General features: G+C 41.7%; 1 protein-coding gene across 1 annotated transcript in view; it reads left to right on the top strand.

The window, feature by feature from the left end:
* Positions 1-990: 990 nt before the first annotated feature.
* The window catches only part of LOC126338913 (E3 ubiquitin-protein ligase RNF25), a 52,881-nt gene continuing 27,592 nt past the window's right edge, over positions 991-26,279 (top strand). The window contains exons 1-2 of the mRNA XM_050001589.1: positions 991-1,151; positions 1,266-1,334. Of these exons, the coding sequence (XP_049857546.1) occupies positions 1,129-1,151; positions 1,266-1,334 (92 nt within the window). The 5' untranslated portion in view covers positions 991-1,128. The remainder of the gene's footprint in view (positions 1,152-1,265; positions 1,335-26,279) is intronic.

The following is a 26,279-nucleotide window of genomic DNA, read 5'->3' on the forward strand; positions in this document are numbered from 1 at the left end:
TCTGTGAATGACCGAGCAACCAAACAATATAGTATTTAGTAGCCGCTGTATTATACCTCGCATGGGGCTGAGTGGAATCAAAGAATCATTTTTATCAATTTATTATGTTATTTGTAGCTGTTATTTTTTCAGCAACTGTAGTATGGCACATATTTCAGAATAAAATTCAACCGTCAGTTGCATGTGATTTTTATTTTACTTTACCTGCTTCGACAGATTAATCTGTCATCTTTCGAAAGCTACAAAACAGGAACTTTATATAAAGTATAAGAAGCGCATTACAAAAGCTTCGTTAATGTTGGTTTAGCAGATGTCAATATCTTCTTCAAAGGAGCATAAACATAAAAGGCATATATGTACTGTAATTTATCAATCCATAGTAAGAATTATTACATACGATACGTACATTTTTGGACATGTCATGGCATTGTACCTCTGTGAAGAAGATTTGACATCTGCTACACCAACATTAAGTAAGTTCCCGTAATTCACTTCTTAAACTTCACACACATATAAGCACCGAACGAGGTGGCGCAGTAGTTAGGACACTGGAGTCGCATTCGGGAGGCCGACGGTTCAAGCCTGCGTCCGGCTATCCTGATTTATGTTTTCCCGTTCATGCCCTAAATCGCTTCAGGGAAATGCCAGGATGGTTCCTCTGAAAGGGCGCGCCCGACTACCTCACCGAATCCCTACTATGGTGGGACCGATGACCTCGCTGTTTGGTTCCCTTCCCCAAAAACAATCAGCTAACATAAATATAAGCCTGTTTTTAATTTCTATTATTAGCGCACGCACTTCGCACAGTGAAGATGATACTTTCGTAAATTACCGGGTATTGAGTGCTCTTGGTTCAGCACGAAATAATTTAAATCACATTTTCAGTGAGCGCTATTTGTGCACGGGACTATCACTACTAACGTTAAAATACGTCAATGCCAAGGGCTATTTGCAAACGGCGGGTAATACTGTCATCTCAAGTATTATAAGATCTCTGCAAATCAGATGTTGGGAAGTAGTTTGGATTGACGCTGCAACGTCGGAGTCTGGACAATTGCACTCGCTGCATCGCCACATAATTTTTCGGTTTTGTGTTTGCTGAAAAGGCGTGAAGTTTGTAAAGCGAAGATGTCAAGTGAATTAGATGAGAGGTAAACTAAACAAACTAATTTTTATATTGGTTGTTTAAGAAATATCATTACTATGTGAAAAAAGCAAAATGAAGTTTTGTCATTTTTAAATTGCCACTGGAACATTTATTTTAGAGTCTTGGATGAATTGGAAGCCTTGCAGGCTATACTGATGGACGAGGTAACAGTGAAAACTAATGAAAGGTAAGAGTGTGTGTATTTATTAGTTATTGATCCTCATTTCTGTTCGCTCATTTGCGTTGGCGTTCGTGACAAGTAATGAAACACATTTAACGTGATCTTTCGCTTTGTGGGTTTGTTTTGTTATATTTCATAGCTGTGTTATTAATAAAACAATGTACAAATACATTGTTGTTTCACTTTGCAATCTTTTTTGTAGTGGAAAAAATAGTGCGACGTCGTAGTTTGCCTTGAAACACAGTGCCGAATGTATAGGAAAGTCGTGTTATAGTCGATGTGTGCTTAGCAGATGACACAAGAGATCAGTTGATTCCATCCGTATTGGAATTCATCGGAAGAATTGATTCCATCCGTATTGAAATTCATCGGAAGGGGGCAGGGCGGCGAAATCACATCTTTTCGCACTCGTTCAGTCGTGCTGCGTATTAGTCTTGAGCCTGTTGTACTATGATATCGGCTACGGTTTAGTAATTGGGTGCAATCTGAAACATAAGGCGCCAAACATTTAAAGTATTAAGTTGCAAGGAGAGGTTAACTTTGTGTTCCGATCAGCGGATAGACTTATCCATAGTTCGTAATGCACTTCAGGTTAAAACAATATTAATGTTTTCAGTCACTACTGACTATAATTGTACCATTTTTGTCATTTATGCAGTTTTCTCTAATTTTAATTGAATCGACAGAATTACGGTTACTGAGCTACAGGAGTTATGGTTAGTTTTGAGATGCAGTGGCCGTCATTTGGTAGTGACAGATCACTTTTGCATATTCACAGGGACAGATGAACAAACCTGAAGACAATCTTTAATGCCTTGATGTTAACGTTGCACTGTGGCAGTAAATGTAGTGAGATAATGTTCTGTATGTGATTCCTGTACATATTCATATCAATAATAAAAAAGATTTCGATGTGTGAAGCATATTTACCTTCAACGTATTATGAACAAAAATTTTACTATCATGTTCTTCACTATTACCCGAAACGTGAACATGGACACTAAAGACGCGTGGTTAAAACTCCATTGTCATCATAATTGTCTTAATGATGTTGATAGCGAAATATTTTGTTTGCCACTTCCTTCTATCTCAGGTTAGAATGTTATGCACCTTCCTTGAAATCTTCGTTGTAGTGGCAAACTGATCTGTAACGTAGCCCAAGTTCTTGGTTAGTTTGGAAGATAACATGGTTGCAAGTAGGCGAAGCCAATGAATTTGGATTTCAAATAAAGATTTGGTAATGGATTGAAATTTAACATAGCCTAACATTTATGTAACAACATACCTAACTCATCTTTCATAATAAGAACTTGAACTGCTGCATATATTAGCCAACAGACAAGTCTCCGCCAAGTGTTTTATGTATGTTATGTACATCTATCATGCATAAATTACGAAGAATGTAAGGGGGACCCACTATACAATCTGGCATTATGCAGAAAAGTTTTTGTGTAATAGTCTTAATTATTTTAGTGTGTTGTTTGTAAGGTAAATAACAATAGTTGCTTTTCTTTACAAATAGTGAATTAATATTTCTATTGTAACAAATCCAGAGATCCACAGACATTAAAATCATAAAACATAAGATTATGGACATGCGGTGACTGGCCCATGGCATATGTAAGTGTAAATTAACAAACATTAAAGCTATGATTAACAAAACTGAGATTAGACCATTAATAAAAGTGCAACTCGTAGTTATACTCAGTTTAAAATTGCGTTGTGATGGACACTTCAGGGAGTCAAGTGGTAGGGGCTAGGCACCATCCAGTCTTAGTTCTGTGTCAAGTTCCACAGCCTCTTTCACTGTGCATTGTGAAGGGTGACTAGCTACCGATTGCCAACACTGACTACTGCCGTTGCAATCTGCCAATCACAAAGTAATTTTAATCAGAGGATAAGAGCCAAGAACATAAAGTGGCAACTGAATGGAGCTTGTGAGAGGAATAAAACAACAACATTGCATGAAAAATAGAAGAAATCACCATGGCTTTGAATTATGGGGGTATCACTACTTGCTTTTATTTAAACTCTCCTCAGTTCCAATTCATTTTCAATTCTAAGGGTTGGCCTACTTTATTGGAGATTTGTGAAGAAATTACTTTTAGTTTTAGGTAACTGCAGAATAATGTTAGTACTTGACAATGGACAGTAGAAGATTTTTGGAATGATAAGGGCTTATGGATAAATTGAAAATCCTTGAAAATTTAAGATATAATTTAAGCCTATCGTGTTAGATACTCCCACAGGTATACAGAGAAGTTGCAGCTTAAGAAAATTGCAGCGAAATGCAGGAAGATCTGCAGCGGATAGGCACTTGGTGCAGGGAGTTGCAACTGACCTTTAACATAGACAAATGTAATGTATTGCGAATACGTAGAAAGAAGGATCCTTTATTGTATGATTATATGATAGCAGAACAAACACTGGTAGCAGTTACTTCTGTAAAATATCTGGGAGTGTGCGTACAGAATGATTTGAAGTGGAATGATCATATAAAATTAGTTGTTGGTAAGGCGGGTGCCAGGTTGAGATTCATTGGGAGAGTCCTTAGAAAAATGTAGTTCATCAACAAAGGAGGTGGCTTACAAAACACTTGTTTGACCTATACTTGAGTAGACCTATTGCTCATCAGTGAGGGATCCGTACCAGGTCAGATTGACAGAGGAGATAGAGAAGATCCAAAGAAGAGCGGCGCGTTTAGTCACTGGGTTATTTGGTAAGCGTGATAGCATTACGGCAATGTTTAGCAAACTTAAGTGGCGGACTCTGCAAGAGAGGCTCTATGCATTGCAGTGTAGCGTGCTGTCTAGGTTTCGAGAGGGTGCTTTTCTCGATGAGGTATCGAGTATATTGCTTCCCCCTACTTATACCTCCTGAGGAGATCACTAATGTAAAATTAAAGAGATTCGAGCGCGCCCAGAGGCTTTCCGGCAGTCATTCTTCCCGCGAACCATACGTGACTGGAACAGGAAAGGGAGGTAATGACAGTGGCATGTAAAGTGCCCTCCGCCACACACCGTTGGGTGGCTTGCGGAGTAAAAATGTAGATGTAGAAATAATATGATTATCGAAGAGTAAAGCATTGAAGATTTCTGCAAACAGCTCAACAATTAATAATGACAAATGTAAACATTTCTTATGTAGTGTAGGCAACTGTTATTCTTTGATAATTATTTTTGTAGTCGAGTAAATGTTAGAGTTGTTTGCAGAAACAGTCTCTCTCTCTCTCTCTCTCTCTCTCTCTCTCTCTCTCTCTCTCTCTCTCTTAGTTGTGTATTTTACTCACTCTATGTACATATCTATATGGTCTCTCTAAATCTTGATCTAATGTTTCCCTGGTGGTATGAATATTAGAATATCCCCTTATCATTTGTACAATTGATGTATGATACTCTGAATATCGCCAGTGTGCTGTGATTTTTGAGGGGGGTTTGATATTATTTAAAGTTTTTTTCACAGTTTTCCTGTGTGTACTTTCAATAGACAGTATAATTTATTCTGGTTTGTTGTCTTCATTTATTGAAATAAGCCGTATACAATTTCTTTCTAGAAATAGAATCTGTGTGGATTATAAAACAGTTGATGCACAATAATGATGCTACATAAAGGTAACTGGTTTGGTACATGATTTATGATCCTCACACACTACTGAAGAGTTGAATTGGCTATAATGCATGGAATGGACTGTGTTTATGAATTAGTGACATGGACTCTTGTACTTAGTAAGATTACATGCTATGCTTCTATTGATATTGGCCCACTTATCAAACTGACAATGACTGAGGCTCATGACTATTGCTGTTAGGCTTTGCTGACTCGCATTGCACAATCACACAGGTCAGTAGGCCACTTCCCTTTTATTGTGCCCCTTGACCCTCTGGCAATGGATAGCTCGTGCTGTGACCATCTTACTTCTTTCCTTTGTTAGGATTACAGCAGCTTGCCACAGGCTTAAACATAGATTTGCACTTACCAAGAAACTTCATGCAGTATAATAAACAATACACTTCCACCTAAGTTAGTACTGCCTGTAAAGTTTTGGTACAACACACACTAGTACTTAATTTGATTTACTGTTAAAAAAATGCTTCTTAAGCTATTATACAAAACTTTTAACTTCTGTCATAAGTCATGGTGCATTTACATCACTTCCATTACACAGGCAGTCTAATGGATCTGTTACACAACAATAAGTGCTACATCACAGCTTTTGTTGTTCACTCAAAGGGTTTGTCTATTCCATATTTTGAGTCATTCACCCACCACCACCAGTTTTTCACTGATTTCTCCTAGAAACATGTATGAAAGCTAACAAAAATGTTAGAATTATGCACACAGGGTGTTTCTGTGAACAGCTAATTACAGGGAGATGCTTGTGATTTTATAGTCTCTTGTATTTGAGAGAATTCAGAAGCAATCTTTCTTTTTTTCTATGTTTCCCTGTCACATTTCTGCAGACTGTGACTCTCTTTCACCCACTCTGGAATTGGCTATGGACAAATTGCCAAATGTAACTTTCTAACTTTTTATAATGTAACAATGCTTTTAAAGTGGCATAAAAGTGATATACTTCTAACATAATATATAGAGGGCAGTTTTTTTTTTTTTTTTTAAAGGAGATGCGAGTCAAATGAAACTATTCATAAAAGAGAGAAAAAAGGTATGATACAGTACTGCACTCCTCATTTACACCTTCTTTCGATATCATTTTTTTTCCTCCTCAGAGACACCTGTTGTTTCATGAGCTTGAGTTTGTCATATTAAATAAGTAGACTGTAACAGAGAAACAAAATAATGTTGAAATAGGTAGGTAAAATTAATGTTTATTTCTTTTCATTGAGCTAAATTATCAGTTACAGGAAAAGAGAATAGATTAACTATAGAAAAACTTGTGAATTTGGTTTCAAAAGTGTTATGAAGTAATGGACGCATACTGATATATTTCTATATTCACCTTATGATGAGTATGGTTAAACCCATATATGTATTAGTGCCATACCAAACCTTTGTTTGTACTTTCTATTGTATAGCACTCCACCACATCTGTCCAAAAGCAACTGACAGAAGAAAAAGGTGCTCCCATACTACAGTGGAATGCAAGTATTTGGGGGAGAGAGTTGCACTTTATTTTGGAAAAGGTACATACCATTCTACACCTGTCACATCCATGTCAAATATTTAAAATGTTGCTGTAACAATGCAAATTCTATCAATGCTCATGTTGAGGTACCATTGTCTATCCACCTGAGGAAGAATTGATGTCTGGGCTCCCATTACTCTCATTTTGCATTCCCGAAATCACTTCTTTTGTTAGAGAACTTTCATGCAGATAATAAATTACATGCTGCACAATTTTGCAGAACTTAAGATTGAGCCCTAAGAAATTACTTTATCTTTTTTAAACACAATCAGTTTTTTTTTTTTTGTTTTTTTTTTTTTTTTTTTTTTAATTTGTAGATGGAGCCAGTTTTACGCCCTCCTCCACTATACTAGAGAGAAAGAGCAGTACATGTTAGTAGTTGCTGTAACTGTGTGGAAAATACTGTGGAGTATGTGATAAATTACTGTCTGATCCAGATCGGTTATAATCTGGGAACTTCCTTGACTACTTCAAATTTAGTTGCAGGGGATTGTGATCCACTGTGATAGGGAAATCAATGCTATGTGGAAGCCTTGTGTCATCAAGTAGCTCCATGAAAGTGGTTTATGGTAGTATGTTTCAATCTTCACATGCTCCATTCTTTTGCAGTACTTCATCAAAAATTGTGTGGCCCGTTATGCCCTGTAAAACATTTTTATTTATTTATTTTACTTTTAGCAAAAAAGTTATGATCCTGAAAGATTGTTTTTAAATGTCAACTTGCTTGCAAAGTTCATTAACAATGTCTGGTTCATAGCAAAGTGCTCTATTCAGTGCTTACTTATTGACACAGTAAACTGCATCACATCATACTTTGTATCTCACACCCCTCCCCATGTAATTTATGTTTTGTGATTTGATTTCCTTCTAGCAAAACTACATATCTGAATTTCAATTTTCAAAATTATGTTAGTAATGTACTTTCATCTTATATAAAGTCATTGCTTTGTTGCTTGTACCTAATGCTTCTATATGTGTCAAGGTAACTCTGTCATTTATACACAAACTATTAAAAAAAAGAAATTCATTGAATTTATGGAATAAAACTGAACTCAAATTCATGGCAATGTTGATTTCATGGCGACGTTCCTCAGTGTTCCTTTACAAAAGCTAAGGATTGTATCCACCAGCAGGGAAACAACGCTACCAGTAATTTTTGTTAACTATTGAAGGTCCACCAGAATGATAGTGTGATTTTTTTTTAAATCAAGAAATAGTGATAGGATGTGTTACAAGCACTGACACATGCTGTCAAAAAGAGTGAATGTTACAGCAATTACTATGTATTAAGTCACAGCAGGTTTAAATTAAAATTGGAGAATGCGGAATTCTCAGCTGGAAGTACAGCATATAGCAAAAAGAAACGATGAGAAATATTTTGTCAGTGATAAAATTCGACAATTTTATACAGAAGAGAGAGTGCATAACATATGTGACGTACAAAAAACAAAACACTAGACGTTCGTAGATTGAAATGTTTGTCCTAATGTAGTGCAAAGTGGTAATGATTTTAGAAGCTTATTTTTGCATTCGTAGAGATTGTAGGAAATGTTGTTCCATCTATAAGTATACAGAATCAGCACTAGCAAGTCATGCAATATAAATTGTACTGCATTAAATTTTACTGTACAGCAGATATAGAAACAAATTAATATCAAGAGTTTCTGAATTGAAACAACATAATCTTACTTTCTTCTCTACTGCAGGTGTACAACTTACATGTTAATGTGGCAACACCTTTGTTTTCATTAAACAGTTTCTTGTCTAGTTCTTATGACCCGACAACCCAAAACAAAATACCATTGTTTGCTTCATATAGTAAAACATGAAAGTAATAATTTTGTTGTATTAAACATAGGTAATGGTTGATCAGAGTAGTGTGAAAATACATTTTTTACCTTCTCTTGTTTAATTATAGCAGAAGTGGACATACCAAACCATGCATTCGGGATGCTAGAACATGTCAGCTCAGTTTAAGTAGACAAGGAATAAATTTAACTGCACATACTGTGTTTCGAAAGAAACAGGTTTACAGATTTTTATACAGACGTCAGGGAAAGCCTATCTGGCAGTGAATTTACCACCTTCTGAATGTAATATTCCTGAAACTTGAGAGAGATTTTCTCCGTTCACTGTTGTTCCACATGATAATTGAAGAGAGTTGCAATAAAACCTGGTGGTGTACACATCTCGAAAAACTGAAACAAAGGCGGCCTGGTGAACAAATGGAATAACATTCAGTCAGCATTAGAGTTTCACTAATGAGGAGAAGAAAATTCTGCAGTAGAAGATCTAGGATCTTGTGTGCATAGCAACATATTATTAGTGGTTAAAAGCCATGGAATAGAGATTGTGCGTTGTTAAAGTCCATATATCTGTATTTGATAAACTTGGTGTGAAAAATTCCCTTACATCCTGTAAGGTTTAAATTTTTCCCTAAAGCATTATGGTGGTTGTAGTTGCCTAAAAGAGATTACTGATTACTAATTCAGCCATCTGCTCCTTTCACACACTTACTGCCATGGGACTGGTCACGACTAGTCACTTCTGTGTACCACTGTTAAGGCAGGTGAGGCAGCTGCTGGTCCTATTCTCATATTCTCACAGGTGGTTGTTTGATATGAGTGAGTGGGACCCCCCCCCCCCCCCCCCACCCCCCCTCTGTGTCTCTCCCCCATGAGTGACTGGCACAATTGCTACACATTTATGTTTCCATAAATAAATATTGGGTGCACCTGAAAGTGAAGCTTTGGGCGTCGAAACCAGTCATGCAATAAGTAAGACATTGCTGGTAACTGAAGTGGATTTTTTATTCTATTTGATAAGGTATTACCAGTTTAGTTTCGGTCACAGGAGTTTCTTCTGACAGTTCTACTTGGTGTAGATTTCTTGCAGTGCATTGCCATCACTATTAAAAATGCGATCATTGTCATTGCTGTCTGATGTTCACAGAGGCATCTACTTTATCAGAAAATTTCGATAACGCTGCACTATCAACATCAAAATCTAATTCTTCCAACATTGGTTCCTCTTTACCAGTAAACAAGCCTTTTTCGGCATTTACAGTGTCGTGCCACACCACTGATTGGCAGGGCAGAGTCCATTTGAGCTTCAATCATTCATACTCATATTATACGATGTAACAAAACTCACTGTACATACCAAAATATAAATTTAATGGTCACCTTTGAAATGAATGTGGAACAACATTGAGATTTTGTAAGAATTAGTAATAAAAACTCAGTTAAAAGTAAAATAATTAAAAAAGGCAAGATTCAACATGTAACAAGATATTCTACCTGATTTTCTGTATGCCAGCATCAATTCAATCAAGAAATACAAATTAGTGCACAGTACTGTTATGTATTGTACTAAACAGAGTGGAACACTTGGTCACCAGCAGGCACATGATGCCAGGTTTGAGACTTGGCTGTGGTTGCTGGTGGCTTCATAGCCATAAACATGTTATTTATATTTTTTGAAGGTTGTAATTGGCTAAAAGTCATCACACGCAAAATTGTAACCAAGACATTTGATTAATGAAACAGCTGTAACTGCTTTACGGGCATGACGGGGATGGTTGTAAGATTGGTCTAGCAAGCAGCAAAACACAGTAATAGCAAAGGATGGGAAATAAGAGTAAATATGTTGACAAACTCAAGAATTTCTCAATGCTTTCTCACAAAATTGTCGAAAAGGACCTTAGAACAAGACTTTGACAAATTGAGAACACCAATAGGCACTGTCATATTGCTGTAAATGATAAAGACAAACTGATATTTGTCTTATTTTCTGTGAATAGTTACATGTTGTTGTATTATGCACCTCTTTGCTACAACATAAATTAATTCATTTAGTTTTGTAATTAGCTGCAGTGTTCGTGTTTTTGCTTCAGTGGGTTTTGCTATACATTTATGTGCCTATCTGGCACTCAGTGCCTCCTCTATGTCATGAGTAGCAATCTATCCTAATTCATATTTTGCTGTTCCATCCCTGGTTTTCCATTGTTTGAAAACAGTTCTTGTAAGATGAAGACATAACTAAAACATATATTGGATATAGACCACATTTCATCAAGATGGTATATGGCTCAGTAAGTGACAACATTAATCAGTCACACTAAGAAAACCAGAGAGAGCACAGTGGAGGACCATTGTGCAAACATTTCAAGATTTATGTGCATGTTTTTCTAGTTATCTTTAGATTGGTCGGAATCAGGAAGCTATTAATAAAAAATAGTGACATTGTGGAAATAATGACAGAAGAGGTACACTATGTGATCAGAAGTATCCAGACACCTGGCTGAAAATGACTTAAAAGTTCACAGCACCCTCCATCGGTAATGCTGGAGTTCAGTATGGTTTTGGCCCCTCCTTAGCCTTGATGACTCTCGCAGGCATACATTCAATGAGATGCTGGAAGGTCTCTTGGGGAATGGAAGCCCATTCTTCATGGATTTCTGCTCTGAGGAGAGGTATCGATGTAGGTCAGTGAGGCCTGATACGAAGTCAGCATTCCAAAACATCCCAAAGGTGTTCAGGTCAGGACTCTGTGCAAGCCGACTCGTTATAGGGATGTTGTTGGAATGTAACCACTCCACCACGCTCCGTGCATTATGAACAGGTGCCTCATCATGTTGAAAGATGCAATCGCCATCCCCGAATTGCTCTTCAACTGTGGGAAGCGAAAAGTAGGCCTGCGCTGTGATAGTGCCACGCAAAACAACAAAGAGTGCAAGTCACCTCCATGAAAAACACGACCAAACCATAACACCATCGCCTCCGAATTTTACTGTTGCCATTACACACGCTAGCAGATGACATTCACTGGGCATTGAAAATATCCACACCCTGCCATCGGATTGCCACATTGTGTATCGTGATTTGTCACGCCACACGATGTTTTTTCCACTGTTCAATAATCCAATGTTTACACCCCTTACAACAAGCAAGGCATCGTTTGGCATTTAACAGCGTGATGTGTGGTTTATGAGCAGCCGCTCGACCATGGAATCCTAGTTTTCTCACCTCCCGCCTAACTGTCTTAGTACTTGTAGTGGATCCTGATGCAGTTTAGAATTCCTGTCTGATGGTCTGGATAGATGTCTGCCTATTACACATTACAACCCTCTTCACCTGTCGATAGTCTCTGTCAGTCAATAAACGAGGTCAGCCTGTACGCTTTTGTGCTGTATGTGTCCCTTCACAATTCCATTTCACTATCACATCAGAAATAGTGGACCTAGGTATGTTTAGGAGTGTGGAAATCTCATGCACAGATGTATGTCACTAGTGACACCTAATCACCTGATCACTTTCGATGTCCGTGAGTTCCACGGAGCACCCCATTCTGCTCTCTCATGATGTATAATAACTACTGAGGTCACTGATATGGAGACCTGGCAGTAGTTGGCAGCCTAGTGCACTTAATATGAAAAACATATGTTTTGGGTGTATATAATGCTATTTGAGATATGAAGGAATGAATAACACCTGCAGATGATGATGTTATAATGGAAATAATTAAAACTGCCAGAAAAATTACAAACTTATGAATCATTTGCACAGAACCTGCAGTAAAGGAAGAAAATTCCTCCCACACCCGCAAAAGGGAAACTGTAATATAAATATTCTACTTCAGAAGAAAGGAGATGGTATTCACTAAAATTATCACCAACAGCATAGAAGACTCATTAGTTTTTAAGTGGGTGAAGGGAAATAGTCGATTTGAAAATCATAATGAAACTCATAAAAGAGAGCAGTGAATATAAATTACTACTTTGTTGGGAATTAATAGAGTATGAAAACAGCTTTGCCAGTTTCAGTTAAATTCCTATTAAAAGCTCTTCCCCATGTTAGTATACTGAGAAATATATATACATCAGTGCTACAGCTTCATTTAGACTTAAATAAAATGCAGAATTTAAAGAAGATTTAGGTGATGAGTTCATAGCACAAAACTAGTCTCAGCAGACCTACCAGAACTGAAGATGCCGTACAAGTTAAAATGGCATATTTTTGAGCCACCTTTGTTTTTCTGGTATGGTACTGATAAGTAAAATATGACACAATTTTAAAAATGAAGACTTCATGACCTGCAATGATATTTTGTTATGTTGTTTATTAAGTCACAACCTAGATCAGTAGTTTGTGATTGTTAGCATATAATGTGCTATATATATATATATATATATATATATATTAAAAATAAAGATTCCAAGACTTACCAAGCGGGAAAGCGCCGGCAGACAGGCACATGAACAAAACACACAAACACACACACAGAATTACAAGCTTTCGCAACTGGCAGTTGCTTCGTCAGGAAGGAAGGAAGGAGAGGGAAAAATGAAAGGGTGTGGGTTTTAAGGGAGAGGGTAAGGAGTCATTCCAATCCCGGGAGCGGAAAGACTTCCCTTAGGGGAAAAAAAAGGACAGGTGTACACTCGCACACACACATATCCATCCGCACATACACAGACACAAGCAGACATATTTAAAGGCAAAGAGTTAAGGGCAGAGATGTCAGTCGAGGCGGAAGTACAGAGGCAAAGAAGTTGTTGAAAGACAGGTGAGGTATGAGCGGCGGCAACTTGAAATTAGCGGAGGTTGAGGCCTGGCGGATATCGAGAAGAGAGGATATACTGAAGGGCGAGTTCCCATCTCCGGAGTTCGGATAGGTTGGTGTTGGTGGGAAGTATCCAGATAACTCGGACGGTGTAACACTGTGCCAAGATGTGCTGGCCGTGCATCAAGGCATGTTTAGCCACAGGGTGATCCTCATTACCAACAAACACTGTCTGCCTGTGTCCATTCATGCGAATGGACAGTTTGTTGCTGGTCATTCCCACATAGAAAGCATCACAGTGCAGGCAGGTCAGTTGGTAAATCACATGGGTGCTTTCACATGTGGCTCTCCCTTTGATTGTGTACACCTTCCGGGTTACAGGACTGGAGTAGGTGGTGGTGGGAGGGTGCATAGGACAGGTTTTACACCGGGGGCGGTTGCAAGGGTAGGAGCCAGAGGGTAGGGGAGGTGGTTTGGGGATTTCATAGGGATGAACCAAGAGGTTACGAAGGTTAGGTGGACGGCGGAAAGACACTCTTGGTGGAGTGGGGAGGATTTCATGAAGGATGGATCTCATTTCGGGGCAGGATTTTAGGAAGTCGTATCCCTGCTGGAGAGCCACATTCAAGGTCTGATCCAGTCCTGGGAAGTATTCTGTTACAAGTGGGGCACTTTTGGGGTTCTTCTGTGAGAGGTTCTGGGTTTGAGGGGATGAGGAAGTGGCTCTGGTTATCTGCTTCTGTACCAGGTTGGGAGGGTAGTTGCGGGATGCGAAAGCTGTTTTCAGATTGTTGGTGTAATGGTCGAGGGATTCAGGACTGGAGCAGATTCGTTTGCCACGAAGGCCTAGGCTGTAGGGAAGGGACCGTTTGATATGGAATGGGTGGCAGCTGTCATAATGGAGGTACTGTTGCTTGTTGGTGGGTTTGATGTGGACGGATGTGTGCAGCTGGCCATTGGACAGATGGAGGTCAACATCTAGGAAAGTGGCATGGGATTTGGAGTAGGACCAGGTGAATCTGATGGAACCAAAGGAGTTGAGGTTGGAGAGGAAATTCTGGAGTTGTTCTTCACTGTGAGTCCAGATCATGAAGATGTCATCAATAAATCTGTACCAAACTTTGGGTTGGCAGGCTTGGGTAACCAAGAAGGCTTCCTCTAAGCGACCCATAAATAGGTTGGCATACGAGGGGGCCATCCTGGTACCCATGGCTGTTCCCTTTGATTGTTGGTATGTCTGGCCTTCAAAAGTGAAGAAGTTGTGGGTCAGGATGAAGCTGGCTAAGGTGACGAGGAAAGAGGTTTTAGGTAGGGTGGCAGGTGATCGGCGTGAAAGGAAGTGCTCCATTGCAGCGAGGCCCTGGACGTGCGGGATATTTGTGTATAGGGAAGTGGCATCAATGGTTACCAGGATGGTTTCTGGGGGTAACAGACTGGGTACGGATTCCAGGCGTTCGAGAAAGTGGTTGGTGTCTTTGATGAAGGATGGGAGACTGCATGTAATGGGTTGAAGGTGTTGATCTACGTAGGCAGAGATGCGTTCTGTGGGGGCTTGGTAACCAGCTACAATGGGGCGGCCAGGATGTTTGGGTTTGTGAATTTTAGGAAGTAGGTAGAAGGTAGGAGTGCGAGGTGACGGTGGGGTGAGGAGTTTGATGGAGTCAGGTGAAAGGTTTTGTAGGGGGCCTAAGGTTCTGAGGATTCCTTGAAGCTCCGCCTGGACATCAGGAATGGGATTACTTCGGCAAACTTTGTATGTAGAGTTGTCTGAAAGCTGACGCAGTCCCTCAGCCACATACTCCCGACGATCAAGTACCACAGTAGTGGAACCCTTGTCAGCCGGAAGAATGATGATGGATCGGTCAGCTTTCAGATCACGGATAGCCTGGGATTCGGCTGTGGTGATGTTGGGAGTAGGATTAAGGTTTTTCAAGAAAGATTGAGAGGCAAGGCTGGAAGTGAGAAATTCCTGGAAGGTTTGGAGAGGGTGATTTTGAGGAAGAGGAGGTGGGTCCCGCTGTGATGGAGGACGGAACTGTTGCAGGCAGGGTTCAATTTGGATAGTGTCTTGGGGAGTTGGATCATTAGGAGTGGGATCAGGATTGTTTTTCTTCGTGGCAAAGTGATATTTCCAGCAGAGACTACGAGTGTAGGACAGTAAATCCTTGACAAGGGCAGTTTGGTTGAACCTGGGAGTGGGGCTGAAGGTGAGGCCTTTGGATAGGACAGAGGTTTCGGATTGGGAGAGGGGTTTGGAGGAAAGGTTAACTACTGAATTGGGGTGTTGTGGTTCCAGATTGTGTTGACTAGAATTTTGAGGTGTTGGGGGGAGTGGAGCTGGAAGTGGGAGATTGAGTAGATGGGAGAGACTGGGTCTGTGTGCAATGAGAGGAGGTTGAGGTTTGTTGGAAAGGTTGTGGAGGGTGAGTGAGTTGCCTTTCCGGAGGTGGGAAACCAGGAGATTGGATAGTTTTTTGAGGTGGAGGGTGGCATGTTGTTCTAATTTGCGGTTGGCCTGTAGGAGGATGCTATGTACAGCCGGTGTGGATGCGGGAGAGGAAAGATTGAGGACTTTGATTTGGGATAGGAGTTGACGGGTGTGTTCATTGGCCGAGTCGATGTATAGGTGAAGGATTAGGCGGGTGAGGGCTATGGATTGTGCTGTTTGGAACTGGTATAAGGACTGATGGAAAGAAGGATTGCAGCCAGAGATGGGAACTTTAAGTGTGAGGCCTTTGGGAGTAATGCCAAATGTCAGACAAGCCTGAGTAAATAAAATATGGGAGCGTAATCTGGCTAGGGTGAAGGCATGTTTGCGGAGGGAATGTAAATAAAATTTAATGGGGTCGTTGTAGGGATGTTGTGAGGTTGACATGGTATTGGTAGGTGGAAAGGGTAATATGAGGTTAAAGTGAAAGTAAAGAGAGATTTATATAGGGAGAGATAAAGGTGTGAAAAAAGTCGAAAAAGTGTTGGTTTGAGATGAGCTATGTTGATCATGTGCTGAACTTAGGTTGGTGAACAACAATGGGTGCAAAGGTTGGGTAGTTATTTTGTCTCCAGATCACGTTAAAGGGTGGGGAAATTCAAGAAAATTTCGAGAAATTCAAGAAAATTTCGACAAAAAATTTTTTCGAAAAAAGTTTCGAAAAAAAGATTTGCGAAAAAATAAAATTCGAAAAAAATTTTTGAATAAAATCTCGAAGAATATGTGTGTAAATGTATTCAAAGGACTGGTTATGTACTGGCAGGTTATGATAATGAGGCTAACAATTGTTTGATGAAGAAATAATAACGTGTAAACCTGTGGGAAGCTGCTAGAAAATGATCGGTTTTGTGGGAGAAACGGGAATGGAAATAAAACGAAAGTTGTTGAAAAAAACTGAGATGGTTGTGTAATGGGTGAAAGGAACTGAAGCTGTGAAATAGTATTCACGAGTTTACACGAAATGTTTGTAAACTTGGAACAATGGATTTTATAGCAGCGGTTATGTTGAAAGCGTTGAAAATTTTAGGTTATGGTTTGGAAGTAAATTACGTATTATTGAGTATAATTAGGCAGGATAAAATGTATGGTAGATTACGGAAAAATGGAAGATGAATACAAAGTGGAACTTCTTGTACAAACGAAAAGAGAAAGTAAGACGATAGAGAAGATTTCGAAATGCAACAGAGACAATAACAAACGTAATTGTTGGGTTCAAATTAATGACGATGTAAATAAAACAGAAAGAAACTTCCACATGGGAAAAATATATTAAAAATAAAGATTCCAAGACTTACCAAGCGGGAAAGCGCCGGCAGACAGGCACATGAACAAAACACACAAACACACACACAGAATTACAAGCTTTCGCAACTGGCAGTTGCTTCGTCAGGAAGGAAGGAAGGAGAGGGAAAAATGAAAGGGTGTGGGTTTTAAGGGAGAGGGTAAGGAGTCATTCCAATCCCGGGAGCGGAAAGACTTCCCTTAGGGGAAAAAAAAAGGACAGGTGTACACTCGCACACACACATATCCATCCGCACATACACAGACACAAGCAGACATATTTAAAGGCAAAGAGTTAAGGGCAGAGATGTCAGTCGAGGCGGAAGTACAGAGGCAAAGAAGTTGTTGAAAGACAGGTGAGGTATGAGCGGCGGCAACTTGAAATTAGCGGAGGTTGAGGCCTGGCGGATATCGAGAAGAGAGGATATACTGAAGGGCGAGTTCCCATCTCCGGAGTTCGGATAGGTTGGTGTTGGTGGGAAGTATCCAGATAACTCGGACGGTGTAACACTGTGCCAAGATGTGCTGGCCGTGCATCAAGGCATGTTTAGCCACAGGGTGATCCTCATTACCAACAAACACTGTCTGCCTGTGTCCATTCATGCGAATGGACAGTTTGTTGCTGGTCATTCCCACATAGAAAGCATCACAGTGCAGGCAGGTCAGTTGGTAAATCACATGGGTGCTTTCACATGTGGCTCTCCCTTTGATTGTGTACACCTTCCGGGTTACAGGACTGGAGTAGGTGGTGGTGGGAGGGTGCATAGGACAGGTTTTACACCGGGGGCGGTTGCAAGGGTAGGAGCCAGAGGGTAGGGGAGGTGGTTTGGGGATTTCATAGGGATGAACCAAGAGGTTACGAAGGTTAGGTGGACGGCGGAAAGACACTCTTGGTGGAGTGGGGAGGATTTCATGAAGGATGGATCTCATTTCGGGGCAGGATTTTAGGAAGTCGTATCCCTGCTGGAGAGCCACATTCAAGGTCTGATCCAGTCCTGGGAAGTATTCTGTTACAAGTGGGGCACTTTTGGGGTTCTTCTGTGAGAGGTTCTGGGTTTGAGGGGATGAGGAAGTGGCTCTGGTTATCTGCTTCTGTACCAGGTTGGGAGGGTAGTTGCGGGATGCGAAAGCTGTTTTCAGGTTGTTGGTGTAATGGTCGAGGGATTCAGGACTGGAGCAGATTCGTTTGCCACGAAGGCCTAGGCTGTAGGGAAGGGACCGTTTGATATGGAATGGGTGGCAGCTGTCATAATGGAGGTACTGTTGCTTGTTGGTGGGTTTGATGTGGACGGATGTGTGCAGCTGGCCATTGGACAGATGGAGGTCAACATCTAGGAAAGTGGCATGGGATTTGGAGTAGGACCAGGTGAATCTGATGGAACCAAAGGAGTTGAGGTTGGAGAGGAAATTCTGGAGTTGTTCTTCACTGTGAGTCCAGATCATGAAGATGTCATCAATAAATCTGTACCAAACTTTGGGTTGGCAGGCTTGGGTAACCAAGAAGGCTTCCTCTAAGCGACCCATAAATAGGTTGGCATACGAGGGGGCCATCCTGGTACCCATGGCTGTTCCCTTTGATTGTTGGTATGTCTGGCCTTCAAAAGTGAAGAAGTTGTGGGTCAGGATGAAGCTGGCTAAGGTGACGAGGAAAGAGGTTTTAGGTAGGGTGGCAGGTGATCGGCGTGAAAGGAAGTGCTCCATTGCAGCGAGGCCCTGGACGTGCGGGATATTTGTGTATAGGGAAGTGGCATCAATGGTTACCAGGATGGTTTCTGGGGGTAACAGACTGGGTACGGATTCCAGGCGTTCGAGAAAGTGGTTGGTGTCTTTGATGAAGGATGGGAGACTGCATGTAATGGGTTGAAGGTGTTGATCTACGTAGGCAGAGATGCGTTCTGTGGGGGCTTGGTAACCAGCTACAATGGGGCGGCCAGGATGTTTGGGTTTGTGAATTTTAGGAAGTAGGTAGAAGGTAGGAGTGCGAGGTGACGGTGGGGTGAGGAGTTTGATGGAGTCAGGTGAAAGGTTTTGTAGGGGGCCTAAGGTTCTGAGGATTCCTTGAAGCTCCGCCTGGACATCAGGAATGGGATTACTTCGGCAAACTTTGTATGTAGAGTTGTCTGAAAGCTGACGCAGTCCCTCAGCCACATACTCCCGACGATCAAGTACCACAGTAGTGGAACCCTTGTCAGCCGGAAGAATGATGATGGATCGGTCAGCTTTCAGATCACGGATAGCCTGGGATTCGGCTGTGGTGATGTTGGGAGTAGGATTAAGGTTTTTCAAGAAAGATTGAGAGGCAAGGCTGGAAGTGAGAAATTCCTGGAAGGTTTGGAGAGGGTGATTTTGAGGAAGAGGAGGTGGGTCCCGCTGTGATGGAGGACGGAACTGTTGCAGGCAGGGTTCAATTTGGATAGTGTCTTGGGGAGTTGGATCATTAGGAGTGGGATCAGGATTGTTTTTCTTCGTGGCAAAGTGATATTTCCAGCAGAGACTACGAGTGTAGGACAGTAAATCCTTGACAAGGGCAGTTTGGTTGAACCTGGGAGTGGGGCTGAAGGTGAGGCCTTTGGATAGGACAGAGGTTTCGGATTGGGAGAGGGGTTTGGAGGAAAGGTTAACTACTGAATTGGGGTGTTGTGGTTCCAGATTGTGTTGACTAGAATTTTGAGGTGTTGGGGGGAGTGGAGCTGGAAGTGGGAGATTGAGTAGATGGGAGAGACTGGGTCTGTGTGCAATGAGAGGAGGTTGAGGTTTGTTGGAAAGGTTGTGGAGGGTGAGTGAGTTGCCTTTCCGGAGGTGGGAAACCAGGAGATTGGATAGTTTTTTGAGGTGGAGGGTGGCATGTTGTTCTAATTTGCGGTTGGCCTGTAGGAGGATGCTATGTACAGCCGGTGTGGATGCGGGAGAGGAAAGATTGAGGACTTTGATTTGGGATAGGAGTTGACGGGTGTGTTCATTGGCCGAGTCGATGTATAGGTGAAGGATTAGGCGGGTGAGGGCTATGGATTGTGCTGTTTGGAACTGGTATAAGGACTGATGGAAAGAAGGATTGCAGCCAGAGATGGGAACTTTAAGTGTGAGGCCTTTGGGAGTAATGCCAAATGTCAGACAAGCCTGAGTAAATAAAATATGGGAGCGTAATCTGGCTAGGGTGAAGGCATGTTTGCGGAGGGAATGTAAATAAAATTTAATGGGGTCGTTGTAGGGATGTTGTGAGGTTGACATGGTATTGGTAGGTGGAAAGGGTAATATGAGGTTAAAGTGAAAGTAAAGAGAGATTTATATAGGGAGAGATAAAGGTGTGAAAAAAGTCGAAAAAGTGTTGGTTTGAGATGAGCTATGTTGATCATGTGCTGAACTTAGGTTGGTGAACAACAATGGGTGCAAAGGTTGGGTAGTTATTTTGTCTCCAGATCACGTTAAAGGGTGGGGAAATTCAAGAAAATTTCGAGAAATTCAAGAAAATTTCGACAAAAAATTTTTTCGAAAAAAGTTTCGAAAAAAAGATTTGCGAAAAAATAAAATTCGAAAAAAATTTTTGAATAAAATCTCGAAGAATATGTGTGTAAATGTATTCAAAGGACTGGTTATGTACTGGCAGGTTATGATAATGAGGCTAACAATTGTTTGATGAAGAAATAATAACGTGTAAACCTGTGGGAAGCTGCTAGAAAATGATCGGTTTTGTGGGAGAAACGGGAATGGAAATAAAACGAAAGTTGTTGAAAAAAACTGAGATGGTTGTGTAATGGGTGAAAGGAACTGAAGCTGTGAAATAGTATTCACGAGTTTACACGAAATGTTTGTAAACTTGGAACAATGGATTTTATAGCAGCGGTTATGTTGAAAGCGTTGAAAATTTTAGGTTATGGTTTGGAAGTAAATTACGTATTATTGAGTATAATTAGGCAGGATAAAATGTATGGTAGATTACGGAAAAATGGAAGATGAATACAAAGTGGAACTTCTTGTACAAACGAAAAGAGAAAGTAAGACGATAGAGAAGATTTCGAAATGCAACAGAGACAATAACAAACGTAATTGTTGGGTTCAAATTAATGACGATGTAAATAAAACAGAAAGAAACTTCCACATGGGAAAAATATATTAAAAATAAAGATTCCAAGACTTACCAAGCGGGAAAGCGCCGGCAGACAGGCACATGAACAAAACACACAAACACACACACAGAATTACAAGCTTTCGCAACTGGCAGTTGCTTCGTCAGGAAGGAAGGAAGGAGAGGGAAAAATGAAAGGGTGTGGGTTTTAAGGGAGAGGGTAAGGAGTCATTCCAATCCCGGGAGCGGAAAGACTTCCCTTAGGGGAAAAAAAAGGACAGGTGTACACTCGCACACACACATATCCATCCGCACATACACAGACACAAGCAGACATATTTAAAGGCAAAGAGTTAAGGGCAGAGATGTCAGTCGAGGCGGAAGTACAGAGGCAAAGAAGTTGTTGAAAGACAGGTGAGGTATGAGCGGCGGCAACTTGAAATTAGCGGAGGTTGAGGCCTGGCGGATATCGAGAAGAGAGGATATACTGAAGGGCGAGTTCCCATCTCCGGAGTTCGGATAGGTTGGTGTTGGTGGGAAGTATCCAGATAACTCGGACGGTGTAACACTGTGCCAAGATGTGCTGGCCGTGCATCAAGGCATGTTTAGCCACAGGGTGATCCTCATTACCAACAAACACTGTCTGCCTGTGTCCATTCATGCGAATGGACAGTTTGTTGCTGGTCATTCCCACATAGAAAGCATCACAGTGCAGGCAGGTCAGTTGGTAAATCACATGGGTGCTTTCACATGTGGCTCTCCCTTTGATTGTGTACACCTTCCGGGTTACAGCCCTCACCCGCCTAATCCTTCACCTATACATCGACTCGGCCAATGAACACACCCGTCAACTCCTATCCCAAATCAAAGTCCTCAATCTTTCCTCTCCCGCATCCACACCGGCTGTACATAGCATCCTCCTACAGGCCAACCGCAAATTAGAACAACATGCCACCCTCCACCTCAAAAAACTATCCAATCTCCTGGTTTCCCACCTCCGGAAAGGCAACTCACTCACCCTCCACAACCTTTCCAACAAACCTCAACCTCCTCTCATTGCACACAGACCCAGTCTCTCCCATCTACTCAATCTCCCACTTCCAGCTCCACTCCCCCCAACACCTCAAAATTCTAGTCAACACAATCTGGAACCACAACACCCCAATTCAGTAGTTAACCTTTCCTCCAAACCCCTCTCCCAATCCGAAACCTCTGTCCTATCCAAAGGCCTCACCTTCAGCCCCACTCCCAGGTTCAACCAAACTGCCCTTGTCAAGGATTTACTGTCCTACACTCGTAGTCTCTGCTGGAAATATCACTTTGCCACGAAGAAAAACAATCCTGATCCCACTCCTAATGATCCAACTCCCCAAGACACTATCCAAATTGAACCCTGCCTGCAACAGTTCCGTCCTCCATCACAGCGGGACCCACCTCCTCTTCCTCAAAATCACCCTCTCCAAACCTTCCAGGAATTTCTCACTTCCAGCCTTGCCTCTCAATCTTTCTTGAAAAACCTTAATCCTACTCCCAACATCACCACAGCCGAATCCCAGGCTATCCGTGATCTGAAAGCTGACCGATCCATCATCATTCTTCCGGCTGACAAGGGTTCCACTACTGTGGTACTTGATCGTCGGGAGTATGTGGCTGAGGGACTGCGTCAGCTTTCAGACAACTCTACATACAAAGTTTGCCGAAGTAATCCCATTCCTGATGTCCAGGCGGAGCTTCAAGGAATCCTCAGAACCTTAGGCCCCCTACAAAACCTTTCACCTGACTCCATCAAACTCCTCACCCCACCGTCACCTCGCACTCCTACCTTCTACCTACTTCCTAAAATTCACAAACCCAAACATCCTGGCCGCCCCATTGTAGCTGGTTACCAAGCCCCCACAGAACGCATCTCTGCCTACGTAGATCAACACCTTCAACCCATTACATGCAGTCTCCCATCCTTCATCAAAGACACCAACCACTTTCTCGAACGCCTGGAATCCGTACCCAGTCTGTTACCCCCAGAAACCATCCTGGTAACCATTGATGCCACTTCCCTATACACAAATATCCCGCACGTCCAGGGCCTCGCTGCAATGGAGCACTTCCTTTCACGCCGATCACCTGCCACCCTACCTAAAACCTCTTTCCTCGTCACCTTAGCCAGCTTCATCCTGACCCACAACTTCTTCACTTTTGAAGGCCAGACATACCAACAATCAAAGGGAACAGCCATGGGTACCAGGATGGCCCCCTCGTATGCCAACCTATTTATGGGTCGCTTAGAGGAAGCCTTCTTGGTTACCCAAGCCTGCCAACCCAAAGTTTGGTACAGATTTATTGATGACATCTTCATGATCTGGACTCACAGTGAAGAACAACTCCAGAATTTCCTCTCCAACCTCAACTCCTTTGGTTCCATCAGATTCACCTGGTCCTACTCCAAATCCCATGCCACTTTCCTAGATGTTGACCTCCATCTGTCCAATGGCCAGCTGCACACATCCGTCCACATCAAACCCACCAACAAGCAACAGTACCTCCATTATGACAGCTGCCACCCATTCCATATCAAACGGTCCCTTCCCTACAGCCTAGGCCTTCGTGGCAAACGAATCTGCTCCAGTCCTGAATCCCTCGACCATTACACCAACAACCTGAAAACAGCTTTCGCATCCCGCAACTACCCTCCCAACCTGGTACAGAAGCAGATAACCAGAGCCACTTCCTCATCCCCTCAAACCCAGAACCTCTCACAGAAGAACCCCAAAAGTGCCCCACTTGTAACAGAATACTTCCCAGGACTGGATCAGACCTTGAATGTGGCTCTCCAGCAGGGATACGACTTCCTAAAATCCTGCCCCGAAATGAGATCCATCCTTCATGAAATCCTCCCCACTCCACCAAGAGTGTCTTTCCGCCGTCCACCTAACCTTCGTAACCTCTTGGTTCATCCCTATGAAATCCCCAAACCACCTCCCCTACCCTCTGGCTCCTACCCTTGCAACCGCCCCCGGTGTAAAACCTGTCCTATGCACCCTCCCACCACCACCTACTCCAGTCCTGTAACCCGGAAGGTGTACACAATCAAAGGGAGAGCCACATGTGAAAGCACCCATGTGATTTACCAACTGACCTGCCTGCACTGTGATGCTTTCTATGTGGGAATGACCAGCAACAAACTGTCCATTCGCATGAATGGACACAGGCAGACAGTGTTTGTTGGTAATGAGGATCACCCTGTGGCTAAACATGCCTTGATGCACGGCCAGCACATCTTGGCACAGTGTTACACCGTCCGAGTTATCTGGATACTTCCCACCAACACCAACCTATCCGAACTCCGGAGATGGGAACTCGCCCTTCAGTATATCCTCTCTTCTCGATATCCGCCAGGCCTCAACCTCCGCTAATTTCAAGTTGCCGCCGCTCATACCTCACCTGTCTTTCAACAACTTCTTTGCCTCTGTACTTCCGCCTCGACTGACATCTCTGCCCTTAACTCTTTGCCTTTAAATATGTCTGCTTGTGTCTGTGTATGTGCGGATGGATATGTGTGTGTGCGAGTGTACACCTGTCCTTTTTTTTTCCCCTAAGGGAAGTCTTTCCGCTCCCGGGATTGGAATGACTCCTTACCCTCTCCCTTAAAACCCACACCCTTTCATTTTTCCCTCTCCTTCCTTCCTTCCTGACGAAGCAACTGCCAGTTGCGAAAGCTTGTAATTCTGTGTGTGTGTTTGTGTGTTTTGTTCATGTGCCTGTCTGCCGGCGCTTTCCCGCTTGGTAAGTCTTGGAATCTTTATTTTTAATATATTTTTCCCATGTGGAAGTTTCTTTCTATATATATATATATATATATATATATATATATATATATATATATATATATATATAAAACAGAAAGAAACTTCCACATGGGAAAAATATATTAAAAATAAAGATTCCAAGACTTACCAAGCGGGAAAGCGCCGGCAGACAGGCACATGAACAAAACACACAAACACACACACAAAATTACGAGCTTTCGCAACTGGCAGTTGCTTCGTCAGGAAGGAAGGAAGGAGAGGGAAAAATGAAAGGGTGTGGGTTTTAAGGGAGAGGGTAAGGAGTCATTCCAATCCCGGGAGCGGAAAGACTTCCCTTAGGGGAAAAAAAAAGGACAGGTGTACACTCGCGCACACACACACACACACATATCCATCCGCACATATAGCTGTGTATGTGCGGATGGATATGTGTGTGTGTGTGTGTGCGAGTGTACACCTGTCCTTTTTTTTTCCCCTAAGGGAAGTCTTTCCGCTCCCGGGATTGGAATGACTCCTTACCCTCTCCCTTAAAACCCACACCCTTTCATTTTTCCCTCTCCTTCCTTCCTTCCTGACGAAGCAACTGCCAGTTGCGAAAGCTCGTAATTTTGTGTGTGTGTTTGTGTGTTTTGTTCATGTGCCTGTCTGCCGGCGCTTTCCCGCTTGGTAAGTCTTGGAATCTTTATTTTTAATATATATATATAACAGAAAGAAACTTCCACATGGGAAAAATATATTAAAAACAAAGATTCTTGAATCTTTGTTTTTAATATTTGCCTCAAGTGTAGATGAATGTTTGTTCTGAATGGAAGAACTTAATAAAAGAAATTTGAAAGTAGTTCTGGAAATCAGTTATAATTACACTAGAATAAAACATAATCAACATATTAAAATTTTAAAAACAATGCACAGACAGAAAAGTTATAGAACCATTTGATGAGTGTTTCCTTTTAGAGCAGTTGAATGGAACACTGGATAGACAGTAAAAGAAATAACACAATACCGAAAATGGCCCTGGAGTGGTTTTTCTGAACCAGATTTTTTTTTTAAATTTCCTCTGTGTCTTTACAGAAAGTTGCAATATGGCAATTACATATCATTTTTTATGCCAAATTCACATTCAAAAGTAAAGGGTCATTCAGCTAACAACGGAGCGATGTATGTTTAGAATCGAGAGTGGAGACAGGGTCATGAACAAATGGTTTAGGGTACAGAGTGGAATGGGAGATGTAATTCATGTTTGAAAGTTCAGATATCAAGCATATTCAGAACGTGCGCACACGTGCGATATCCTCTAGTATTATATGTAATTGTAAAATATTTCTGTTTGCTGATGACACTTGCGTGGTAGTAAAGGATGTTATGTGCAACATTGGCTCTGTTTCAGATAGTGCAGTTCATGTCATAAGTTCATGGCTTGTACAAAATAAACTAAAGCTAAATCAAAGTAAGACTCAGTTTTTACAGTTTTTAACACACAATTCAACAAAACCCGACATTTTAATTTCACAGACTGGGCATATGATTCGTGAAACTGAACAGTTCTAATTTCTAGGTATTCAGATAGATATAAAATGTCGTGGAAAACTCACGTTCAGGACCTATTCAA

Source organism: Schistocerca gregaria, chromosome 1 (genome assembly GCF_023897955.1).
Source record: "Schistocerca gregaria isolate iqSchGreg1 chromosome 1, iqSchGreg1.2, whole genome shotgun sequence".
In the NCBI taxonomy this organism is placed as follows: Eukaryota; Metazoa; Arthropoda; class Insecta; order Orthoptera; family Acrididae; genus Schistocerca; species Schistocerca gregaria.